Raw genomic sequence first — 12,379 nt, forward strand, 5'->3', positions numbered from 1 at the left:
TGTGTAGGTGGGGCTAGAAAGTCAGAGTAGGTTTGGAGTGCTGTGAATGGGGGGCCAGTGGTCAAGGAGCAGCAGAGGGAACATCAGGGGAGAGGATGAAAGGTCGGTGGTCAGGGAACAGGGGATGAGGGTCAGAGGTCATGGGTCAGGGAAGGGAGAAACAGATTCAAGGAATAGGGGGTGGAAAATTGGGAGTAGGGGTAAGGGAAAGAGAAGGGAAGGGAATAAGGATTTATATAACACCTATTATGTTCCAGGACTGGACAAAGGTTCAGAAAACAGGGAGTAAAGGGCCTGGGAGCCAAGAAACGAAGAATCAGGTGTCAGGGTAGTGGGAAGGAAGGGATGGGGCCAGAGAAGAGGGGGCTGGAGGATCAGGGGTTAGGGGGGGCAGGAAGGAAGGGGTACGGGCCAGAGGAGAGGGGTCAGGGGTGGGGTGGGGAATGAAGGGGTAGGACCAGAGAGCAAGGGGCTGGAGGGTCAAGGGTCAGTGGGGCAGGAAGGAAGAGATAGGGGCCAGAGAACAGGGGGCTGGAGGGCCAGGTCATCAGGCACCTGCTCTTGGGGTGGAGAGCGGAACTCTCGGGTGCGCCGGGCAGTCTCCGCGGCAGACATGGTGAAGGCCCGCATGAGCAGGCCATAGCGACTGCGCTGGTCGCCCTGAAGACGGTTGACATAGCGCTCTGAGAAGGCCACGAGAGCCTCCACACGGTGCTGTAGCTCCTGGTCACAGAAGTACTCCAGCAGATGGCACATCTGGAGGCCAGAGAAAGCATGAACCCACGGGCAGCCAGACCCCATGCCCATCTGGCAGCAGCTGACCTACCTGGGCCCTGTGGCCACAGCAAGCTGGCACAAGACTGGGCCCTAGGACCGCCACTCAACCCACCTGTAACTTGACTGACTCTGGCAGCTTCATCTGAAGGAGTCCTTCCTCCACAGCTTCTTCTTCTCCCTTCTCTTCCTCCTCCTCCTTCTCCTCCTTCTCCTCCTCCTCCTCCACCTCCTCCTCTTTTTCTTCTTCCTCTTCTTCATCCTCTTCCTTCTCTTCTTCATCCTCCTCCTCTTCTTCCTCTTCTTCCTCCTCTTCCTTGAAAACCTCAGGCTCAATCATCCTCAGAATTTGCTTAACATCCTCATCCCCAAAGACGCCCATCACCTGTGGGACCAATTCCAGACTGGTCACTCAGTGTGGGATTTGAGGCTTCCACCATTAGAGGCCGCTGTCCCTTTCCTTCCTCATTCTATGTTACTCATGTTCTTCTCCATGAAACCTCTGCTTCCCCAGGCCTGTCTTCTCCCTGTCCCACACAAGATCCCATTCCCCTCTCCCACCCCTTTCCATCCTCTGGGGCCCAGCTGCCTTCCCTCCCCTGGGAAAGTCTCTCAGATTGTAGGCCTCCTCCCTCACTGAGCTCCTCTGGGTCACTGAGCCTCCCTGGGTCAGTCCGACAAGCCCTCCCCATGTAGTCACCCAGCCAGGGCTCGGTGGGTAGGAAGGCTGCATGTGATGGACGGGGTGAGTGACCAGAGGATGTTATGAGCAACTATGAGAAGAAGAGAGGTCAAGAGAGTAAATGATCAGAGAAAGAGCTGTCAGTGGAAGGGAGTGACTGATGGAGAGAGTGCATAACAACAGATGGAGAAAGTAACCAACTGCAAGGGTGAATGACTGATGGATGATGCGAATGATGGAAAAGTAAGTGATTTGTGCTCAGAGTTAGAGGCTGTGAAACATGGAGGGGACTGATGGATAGAATTAGTGGCAGATAGATGGAGGGAGTGAATAACTCGGTGATTACCAGCAAAGTGGACACCAGTTTGAGGACTGGCACAAACTGGAACTCCACAGAGCCACCCACAGGGTCCCGAGCGTGCTGGCCTCCATCTCGCACAGCCTCCCCTAGCATCCTCAACGCCTTATCACGGAGCACCTCCAGGGGGATGGAGGGGCTGAATCGTGCAGGGGCCTCAGCAGAACCTGCCCCTACCGGGGCTGCCACGAAGCAGGGGGGAGAAAAGTGGAGAGGTGGGCGCAGGGAAGTGGAGGTCCCCACACCAGGCAGTCCATGACGCCGTGGGCTCTCCTCTCCAGGTTCAGCGGGAGGACCTGGAGGGAAGAGTGTGATGGTGCTGGTCTCAGGTGTCAGGGGCACAATATACTCATTGAGCATAGAGCGTCGGGAGCGGCAGGCACTCTCCAGGTGAATGCTGATGAGGAGGTCATAGTAGCCAGCTCTCAGTGGGCCAGGGAGGTGGGCATCCTCGATGGCATGAAGCAACTGGGCCTGGTCCACGTGGCTGCAGAGTGCATGGGCGACTCGGTTGTTCCCCAAGGCACACACAGCCCGGTAGAGGCTCAGAGTGTGGGAGTGGAAACGCTGCAAGGAGAGGCGTTCCGATAGCTCCAGGATGTCCATACAGCTGTGGCAGGAAGAGGAGAAGGACAGACAGAGAGAGGGATGGAGAGAGAGGCAGAAGGGGAGAGGAAAGAGACCGAGACATGGCAGGATTGAGAGAGAGAAGATTGGGAAAGGCAGGTGTGGTGGGAGGGGACAAGAAAGTATAGAGAGTGAGAGATAGAGTGGGAAACAAGGAGACAGGGAGGGATGGAGGGAGAGAGACAGGGACAAAGAGAGATATGGAGAAACAGTGAGGAGAGGAGAGAGGAATGGAGAGATTTAGGCAGAGGTAGACAAAGAGCGAGAGATTACAGAGAGAGAGACGGAAAGAGAAAGGGAGAGAGACAGAGACAAAGAGAAAGTGGCAGGGAAGAGGGAGAGGGAGAGGGAGAGGGAGAGGGAGAGGGAGAAAGAGAGAGAGAGAGAGAGAGAGAGAGAGAGAGAGAGAGAGAGAGAGAGAGAGAGAGAGAGAGAAATGAGAGGGACACAGAGACACAGACACAGACAGAATCAGAGACAGAGAGACACAGAGAGAAACAGAGACACAGAGAGGAACAGAGACAGAGAGAAGGAAAGAAGGAGAGGCAAAGACAGAGGGACATGTTATGCACAATAGAGAGAAAACCAAGGGGCAGAAATAGCTACAGAGAACCAGACACATGCTTGAGGAGGGTGGGGAATTTGAGAGGTTCTAAGTTCCCCAGGGTAGGGGCAGAGGGATTGGAGGGGTCTTCTGAGGCTTGGGCAGGGTGGGGGGGGAGTACTCACCGGTTCTCCTCAGGGATGTGTAAGGCCATCATGGTGAGTGGATCCTCACACTGCACAGCCCAGCCCAGTCGGTCACCTGCCCGGTGTGTCTGCACTTGTAGGAAGTGGTTGGGCATCCTGCTCCAGGACACAGGCATGAGCATCTGCACCTCCAGGCGTGGGGGGCACTGTGGGGCTGGGTTCTTCCGCTCACTTAGGAACATGGCAGCTGACAGAGGCATGATATTCTGATGGAGGAGAGGGAATGGGGCCGGGGGAAGTTAAGTGGTCTGAAGGTCAGGGACTCCATCTCCTACCTGACTCAGTCATTCACACATACCATCCTTTCGCTTTACACACAAGCCAAACTGGACTGTGTTGTTCTTTGCATCACCTTGCTCTCCCAACCTGCCTGCCTTTGCTCCCACTTTCCCCTGTATCTAGAATGTTCTTGACTATTCACCCGATCCTCCCAGGGTCAATAATGGCGTTCCCCCTCAGCTCTCAGAGAGCACTTTGCCCTTTGGACAGCTCATGGAATGGTGCATGTCTGTAACACTGTAAGCTCCTAGAAGGCAGGGACCAATACTACCTAAACTTTATCAATCCTGTAATAATTTGGTCAAAGTCAATGAAAGCTTGTGTAACTGATGAACAAATGAACAGATCTCTCTATTATTCATCCCACCTGTGTATTTCCCATTCCAGCCACTCAATATCCACTGCACACTCACAGTATCTATCCATCACTAACTGACTCCAGCCATCTAACCTTCCTCTTATCCAATGATCATACCATTTATCCTTCCATCATTTATGCACTCCATCCGGGTATCAGTTATTCCATCCATTCATCCATCCCTTGCATTATGTATGTATGTATGTATGCATGTGTCTGTCTATCTATCTATTCCTTATCCCATCCATTTGGCCACGATAGCTAATTCATCTATGAATTGCTGATCCCACCCAGCCCACATTCACTCACTCCATTCATCCCTCAGTCTATCCATTTGGCTGCTCCATTTATCTATCCATCAGTCTTTTCACCCATCCATTGATTCCTCATTTAATCAACTGGCCATCCACACCACTTGTGTATCATTTATTCCAGCCATCCATCCCTCACTCCATCTGTCTATCCATCTATCCCTCATTCCATTCACTGGCCACTCACTCCATTCATCGATCACACACCTCAGCCAACCAACACTCACTCCATCCATCCCTCAGCCTATCCATTGGCCACTCAATCTATCTATTTATCACTCCATCAATCTGTCCTTGTCCTATCCATTGGCCACTCTCTTTACCCACGTATCATTTACTCCCTCTATCCATCAATCTGTCCATTCTTCACCTCATCCACTGGCCATTTACTCCATCCGCAGATTACTTTCTCCATTCCTTCACTCATCCGGGCATCACTCACCCATCACTCATTTGATCCATCCATCTAAAATTTCATCCATCCATGCCACTTCTTCCAGGAAGCTCCCGACCACCCCAGACCACTGGGATCCCTTCCGCCTCTGAGATCCCCCAGCCCCCTGTGCCTGAACACCACAACCCCTGCCCCATCACCTTCAGCTTTCCCAGTTCAAATTGCATAACATTTTGGTTAGTGGGCAGTACAAAAGCAGCTGGAAACAGCTTCGTGTTTGGCTCCACCTGGTGGAGAAAGCAGGGAGGACATGAAGAGTAGAACACAGTTTGGAGGGACAGTAGGGGAACTCTCTGATCCCGTGTCTCTATCTGGCAAGGCCAAAGTGAAGAGAGGAGGAGAGCCAGCTAGCAGGCTGGCATCTGAAGAGCCTGACACCTGGCCTCAACTTCCCTGTCTCGCTTTATTCCTTCTCACCAGCCCCTGGACACAGCGGCTCATTCCTGTCTCTGCACCAGGCCCCTCCTTCCTCCCAACACACATACTTCTCACCACCTCCCAGTCTTCCTCTTCCTCTAGGGCCCAGGCATGGGTCCCCATTAGATCTGCCTTGGTCCTCCCCCTTCCCTCCCAACCTGTTCCAAACCCTCAACTTCTGGGTTCATATCCAGCCTGGGGGACTCGTAGAGGATTTCTTGGGGGGATAGGGAGTAATGGGGTTGAGTCTTATCTCTGCAGCCAAATGTGAAGCTCACTTTTGTCTAGGAGCCAGCTTGTGGTGGTCCCTGCTCAGCCTCCCCCATAGAGTGATGGGAGATAAGAACTGGGGGAGTCTCAGTGAGAATTTGGAGATGAATGGATTGATAAGGAAAATCCATTCATTACATCTGGCTGAATGGTTGGGGGAAGAGATGGGAGACTCTTCAAATCGAGGCTGACCTGGAAAAAGGTGTTGCTCTCTTTTCCATTGGCCGTGAAGGTCATGAGGCCAGTGGCCAGGTCCACCAAGCAGCCGATGACCAGGTCCGTGTGGCTGATGCGTCCTTGCTGTCCTGGGCTCACAAAGTCCCCACCCCACACCATGTAGCAGTTACTGCGCTTCAGGCTAACAGGAGAGAAAAGAGGGAGGAGTCACTGCTCTGAGTCCCAGCCAAAGAACTCCAAGATTCAGAGCTGATCTTGAACCCAGAGGAGTGAGGATCTAAGACCAGACCTTTAACCTAGATACCTAGGATCCTGCAGCCCCTTGAACCCAGACCCTGACTCCAGAAATCATTCCAGGGGGCAGCTAGGTGGTGCAGTGAACAGAGCACTGGCTCTGGAGTCAGGAGGACCTGAGTTCAAATCCAGCCTCAGACTATCTGTGCCACCCTGGGCAAGTCACTTAACCCTGATTGCCTCTCAAAAAACCCCAAACAAAACCAGAAATCATTCCAGAGATCCTCAGTCACATCTTGATTCCAGAGACATGGCCCCTTACCTCCAAAAACATCAACTATGAGACTCAGAGTCCTGAGGGCCTGAGAATCAAAGCCTGATCCCAGAGACCCAAGATTCTAACGTGATTTATTGAAATAAAAAGAATTTGAGCTGGAAGGTCATCTAGTTTCACCCCCTTTATTTCACAGTCTGTCAACCAGCATTTATAAAGCACCTACTGTGTACCAGGCATTGTGCTAAGCACCGTGGACACAAAGAAAGACAAAAACACAGTCCCTGCCTACGATGAGCTTACTTTCTAATGGGGAAGATGAGTAAATTAATATGTCCATACAAGATACTTTCATTGTAAATGCCAATGCCCAGAGTCAGGTGATGGTATGTCATGTTTGAGGAACAGCAGAAAGACCAGTGTCATTGCACAATAGTGTGCATGGTGGGGAGTAAGAAGACTGGGAAGGTAAGAAAGGGTCCAAGATGTGAAGGGCTTTGAAAGACACATAGAGAATTTTCTGTTTGATCCTGGAGTTTGAATAGGAGAGTGACATCGTTGGACCTGGGCTTTAGGAAAGTCACTTTGTAGCTGCATGGAGGATGGACTGGAGTGTGGGGAGACCGGAGGCAGGCAGACTCATTCATAGGCTATTGTAATAGTCCAGGTTCGAGGGGACCAGGGCCTGGACCATGGTTATAGAAGATTGAGTGAAGAGGCCATAAAGAAATGACAAGACTAGAAATAGGGGGAGAGTGGGAACAAGGACGATGTAGAGGTGGCGAGCTTGGGTGCCTTCATCCTCGAAGTTGGTAAGAGAGGAGGCTTTGGGGAAGAGAGATAATGCATTCTGTCTTGGACTTGCTGAGTTTGAGATGCCTCTCAGATATCCAGTTTGAGTTGTCCAAAAGGCCGTTGGTGATGCAGGCCTGGAGCTTGGGAGAGAGGTGGGGGCTGGAGATAGAAATCTGGGAATCAGCTTCTAGGAGGTGATAATTAAACCCGAAGGAGTTGATGAGATCATCAAGTGAAGGAATATGGAGGGAGGAGGGAAGAGGGCCCAGGACAGAGCCCTGGGGGACACCCACCAGCTAGTAGGCATGACTGCGGTGAAGGTCCAGCAGAGAATGAGGTGAACCAACATGGTTGTGGTCACAAAGTTTGGACGTGAGTGAGAGAACTGGGATTTGAACCAAGGGCCTCTGATTCTCTTTTTCATAGTATCAGTGTCAGAGCTTGTAGGGGCCTTAGAACAGAGAATGTGAGAGCTGGGAGGGCTTTAGAACGGAATGTCATGGCTGGGTTGGTGGGGGTGCCTTGGGAGTCATCTAGCCTGATCCTTCCAATCTCCTTTGTGGTTAACAAGTATTGCCACTGTCCAATTCAATCCAGCCTTTATTCTCTGCTCCCCTCTATGGGCCTTCCATGAAAGCTTTGCCCAGGGAGCCTTCCCTGACCCCCTGGACCGTTAGCACTCTCATCTCTTCTCATTTTCCCTGCCACTGCACTGATTGGTGTCCATGTTTCACACCCCAGGAGAGTAAGCTTCTTGAAGACAGAGACAGTCGCTTTTTTCTGTCTGTATCCCTGGCACATAGTAGGGCTTGTTGGTTTGGACTGAAGACTCCAGAGAAGGCTTATGAGGGTATTTTCTCTGTGCATAAGGACAGGAGCACAAGGATGAGACCATGTGGGGAAAGAATGAAGAACTGAAGACTTTCTAGAATCTTCACAGGCAGTAAGAAGGCATGGGCTTAGCTCAGTGCCTGCCTGGGACAGGTTCAGGAGCGGGTAACCCATGGCCTCAAGGCCACATGTGGCCCTCTAGGTCCTTGGGTGTGGCTTTTTGACTGAGTCCAAGTTTTACAGAACAAATCCTTTTATTGAGGGGATTGGTTCTGTGAGGTTTGGATTCAGTCAGAGGGCTGTACTTGAGGACCTAGAGGGCTATATGTGGCCTCAAGGCTGCAGGTTCCCCATCCCTAGGTTAGCTACTTAATAGATGCTTCTTGCTTAAATGACTGGATGTCCCTGAGGTTCTGTGTCAAGATTCCTGGTCCTAGCGCAACATCTGGCATGCAGCAGGTGCTTAATGGGTGCCTCTTGCATTAAAATGGAGCAGGAGAGTACCGCAGAGGTCATGTAATTCAGTTCTCTCATTGAACAGAGAGGAAAACTGAAATTCGGGGACAAGACTATTAAGTGTCCCGAGTCCTTTGCACATAGTAGGTGTTTAACCAACATTTGTTGAATTCAGATGCTTGTAGATTTAGACATGAAGGGAACCTGAGAGATCATTGAACTTCACTCTCTTATTCACAGAAAAGGAGATGGGGGCCCAGGTGGCAGGTGGCAGAGCTGGTGGTTTATCCTCATTCCCCTGTGACTCCAGACTCTTCCACTGAACCATACCTCCTCAATCCCTTCATTTTACAGATGGGAAAATGTTCAATGACTTGCCTAGGGTCATCTAGCAGGCCAGTGGAATGATCTGCCTCGTCTCCTCACCCAAAGCTTGTGGCTTTCCCCACTATCTGAGGCTGTGTTTCTGAGTTGTGTCTGCCCTCCCTTTCCTATGCCTTTTGGCCCCCACATTCCCAAGCATCCGAGTGTCCAGACCCCTGGGGTCCTGACCTGTTGTGTACATTGCCTCGCTCATCCCCCATGGTCACCGTCACAGCCCGGACTTTGCTGAGGTCGAAATTCATGTCATGCTGATGGTAGTCGGGGGTGACCCAGCCCACCCACACTGAGGTGGGCTCCTGGCCTGCAAACACCCGGACTGAGTAGTAATACTAGCAAAAAGAAGGACAGACATGGAATGGGGTGAGCAGGGGGAAGAAGAGAGGGGACCCTCTGAGCTCTTCAGAACCTTCACCAGTACTGGGGGATGCTGGGAGACCTGGGGGATCTCCATAGATTAAGTTGGGACAGTCCTATCAGGCAACCAGATTCTGGGGTCTCTGTTGAGGTGTGTGGGGACTCTACCCTAGGGCCCCGCCTTGTCCCAGAATCCTCACTGTGGTGGTGTTGAGGATAATCTCAGGGTCATCCCTATTGTCAGCAGGCACCACGTCATGTGGCAGGCGAGGCAAAGCAGGTGTGGCAGGTGGTTGAGACATCATGGCAGCCTTCTTGGCCTTGAACAAGAACCTGTGGGTGGGGGTAGGAGAGGAGAGACATGAGCCCCTCCCTCAGAGTCCACACTTGTTTGTTTCTGACATCATGGTACCTGTTCCTTCTCCCCTCCAAAAAAAAAATCCCACCAAGTCATCCACTTGAGGGGAGACTCCAAAGCTAGCTTATCCACCTCACATGTTGAGAGTTCCTTGGAATATTTTAGGATCCTTTGGAGTACATCAGGGTGCCCAGTATTGGGGCTCCTCTAAGTATACCATGCTAGAGTACAACCTCAAGACCATAGGATTTAGAGGGCCCTTGGATACCACCTAGCTCAACCCTCTCATTTTGTAGGTGAGGTTTAGAGAGGGCCACACAGCTAGGAATGAGCAGAGCTGGCATTTGAACTCATGTCTTCCATATATTTACAATCCCCTTCCCACCTGATACCATGTTGCCTGTCTTTGGGTTGAGATTTACTGTCCCAGACTGGGACCCACTGCACTCACCCCCTCTTCTTGCTCTTCTCAGTGGCAGCGTCCTTCTCATTCTCAGCCCGAGCTGGGGACCCTCCTGCTGCCTCAGCCCCTGTCTGAGAAGGCCCCCCTGCTGCCCCATCTTTGGTGGGCCCCCCATTCCCGTCCTTGTTCCCCTCAGCCTCGCCCGAGCGTCCTGCCGAGCGTTGCAACTGCTCATAGTCGGGGTCAGGCTCAGCTGCCCGGACCTCATCATCCCCGGGAGGCTGGGGGCCTGGGGGGGCCAGAGGAGTGGCCCCCGGAGTGCAGCGAAAATGCTGATAGAACTGGACAGGAAGGCTCAGCCGTAGAAACATCATCTCTACCAGGCTATTCTGGGAGCCCCATGTGCGATGTGTCAGGCGCAAGCAGGGAGGCGTGTCCACTGTGCCATCTACTCGGGTCACCTGTGGGAGTGGAATTGTTGGGGGATGGGGCACCAGGCCCTTAGAAACTAGAGAGCCCAGAGATTTTGCCTGAAACCTTTCTCAATCAATCCCCTCAACTGTGTTTGTCCTTCACACCTTCCGTTGAATTCATTTGTATATTTCTGTATTAACTCCCTTTATCTGGTTTATATTTTTATATGTTCTTGTTGAATTGTTCATTAGAATATAAGCTCACTGTGAGTGGGGATAGTTTCCTTCTCTGTACTTCTATCCCCAATGTCTAGCATAGTGGCTGACACATAGTAGGTGCTTAATATATGTCCATTGTTTGATAAGTTAGATGTATTTAAGAAAGCCAGACTAAATACTACCAAGTCCTGATGAGTGCAAACAATGAATTATTCCCCTGGAAGTGGTCACATTATTCAAATTCCCATTGCCTATTTCCATTGGACTGAAGATAATGGTCATATTTTTCCATAATTATAACTCCAAATAATGTGAATTTGAAACATGCAACCACTTCAGGGCATTCATTGTTGGCACTAATTGGCATATAATTAGCCAAAGATGGAAAACAGTAAAAGTTGGTGAGGAAGGTACCAAACTGTACCTAGGTGTTTGTATTTCTCTAAATCTCATACCAGAATTATAGTGTTTTGGAGCTGGAAGGGAATTTATAACTTATCTAGCATGACCCATTTCAAAGAGGCCCAGAGATGTTAAATCCCACACCTAGTAAGCGGCAAAGGCAAAAGTGGAGCCCAAGTTATCCTGACTCTGGCCCAGTTTCCTTCTCCATGCTGCTCTCTTACAGCAAGTGATGAGAGTCATGTCCCAAGCTCAGATCTCCTAACTCCCAGTTCAGTGTATCCCACATTGATGACACAGAGGATCATCTGAGAGAGAGAAAGGCAGGAGAGGAGCTGGGGGCATCTCTGGTCCTCTAGAGGGAAGGGGGAGATCTCACCTCATAGTGGGGATGGTCCGGGGGCATAGGTTCAAACTGTGGCAGACTCTTGCTGAACCAGGTGGTGACAGGACGCTGCATATTGATGGCGAAAGGCTCAAAGCCCTCCTGGAGTCCACAGATGGTGAAGTAGCGAAGAGATCCCACATCCTGGCCTAAATTTAGGCGTCCCACCTGGCCTAGGCCCAGGCTGCAGACAGGGAGGAATCCTGGGAGGGAGGAGGGTGAGAGGGACACGTGGGCAGGGGGTGAGAATCACAGGGGTTCAGAAAGTAGATAATAGCAATGGCCAGGCTTTTAAATTTGCAAAATATTTTCTTTACAACAACCTCTGTGAACCACAACAATGATAATAAGTAGTATATTTACACTGCACTTTAAGCTCTGCAGATCTTTTTTCAAACATCATCCCATTTTATAGGATACCTGGGAAGTAGGTGCTAGTATTACCTGTATTTTACATATGAGAAAACTGAGGCAGACAGAAGTTAAGTGATTTGCTCAGAGATTGTGTGTCTGAACTGGGATTTGAACTTATATCCTGACTCCGAGCTTGGTGCTCCTTCCATTACTGCCTCAAGGGAAATACAAGAGCTTTGGAGGCAAGGGTAGGCTGAAAGAGGGGCTAAGATAGGCGTCCTCACCATCCCCAATCTCAATTTCCCTGAAGGCTGTCTCTGAGCCTGAGTCAGACATGAGTACTTCTCCATTGAGGGTGAAAAGGATGGTGTTCTCCGTGAGATCGATCATACACCCAACCACATCTCCCGGCTGCCAGGGTCGCCCAAATGGTTCACTACCCACGTGCCAGCGCTGCCCCTACAGATACACAGAATGAGGGACATTCATGGATGAGAGAGAGCATTACAAAGAAACACAGAAACAGAAACACTTAGGGAGAAACACTGAGAAAAACTATCACTTTCCAGGAACGGAAGAGTGAGGAAGATCCTTAGTATTACCCCCAAATTCTACCTCTATTTTGGGACATCCTCTGCTCTTCCTCTTAGAATCAGGGGGACAGGAGCATACTGTCTCCATGTGTCTGTCTATTCTTATCTTCATAAAAATTTGGATAGATGGATGGGTGGATTAGTAGGTAGCTGAATCAAAAGATCATATCATAGGTGAGTAGGTTAAAGATTTTAGTTGAAGAATAGATATATGAAAGCATGAGTGAATGAATAAAAATTTGGATGAATGAAATAATCAATAGAGAGGTGGATGAATAAATGAAAAGATGGGTGGATGGATAGAGGAGTGAATCAATGAAAGAAAATTTGGAAGGCTAGTTAGGTGAATAAGTAGATGAATAAATCAGTAGATGTGTGGGTGGATAGATGGATGGATGAATATTTATAATTAAATAGAGAGGCAGATAAAAAATGCCCTTTGGTTTTTTTGTGATTTCTTCCCCTCT

The 12,379-nt window shown here is 50.3% G+C and overlaps 1 protein-coding gene across 2 annotated transcripts in view; it reads right to left on the reverse strand.

Annotated features, from left to right (window-relative positions):
* Positions 1-12,379, reverse strand: part of RYR1 (ryanodine receptor 1) — an 89,891-nt gene that overhangs the window by 53,908 nt on the left and 23,604 nt on the right. For both annotated transcript variants that reach the window (XM_036743163.1, XM_036743164.1), the window contains exons 26-36: positions 11,604-11,778; positions 10,960-11,168; positions 9,595-10,007; positions 8,986-9,118; positions 8,600-8,760; positions 5,473-5,638; positions 4,734-4,820; positions 3,171-3,397; positions 1,803-2,424; positions 890-1,159; positions 556-756 (exon numbers count right to left, since the gene is read on the reverse strand). In XM_036743163.1, the coding sequence (XP_036599058.1) occupies positions 556-756; positions 890-1,159; positions 1,803-2,424; positions 3,171-3,397; positions 4,734-4,820; positions 5,473-5,638; positions 8,600-8,760; positions 8,986-9,118; positions 9,595-10,007; positions 10,960-11,168; positions 11,604-11,778 (2,664 nt within the window). The remainder of the gene's footprint in view (positions 1-555; positions 757-889; positions 1,160-1,802; positions 2,425-3,170; positions 3,398-4,733; positions 4,821-5,472; positions 5,639-8,599; positions 8,761-8,985; positions 9,119-9,594; positions 10,008-10,959; positions 11,169-11,603; positions 11,779-12,379) is intronic.

Source organism: Trichosurus vulpecula, chromosome 2 (genome assembly GCF_011100635.1).
Source record: "Trichosurus vulpecula isolate mTriVul1 chromosome 2, mTriVul1.pri, whole genome shotgun sequence".
Lineage (NCBI taxonomy): Eukaryota > Metazoa > Chordata > Mammalia > Diprotodontia > Phalangeridae > Trichosurus > Trichosurus vulpecula.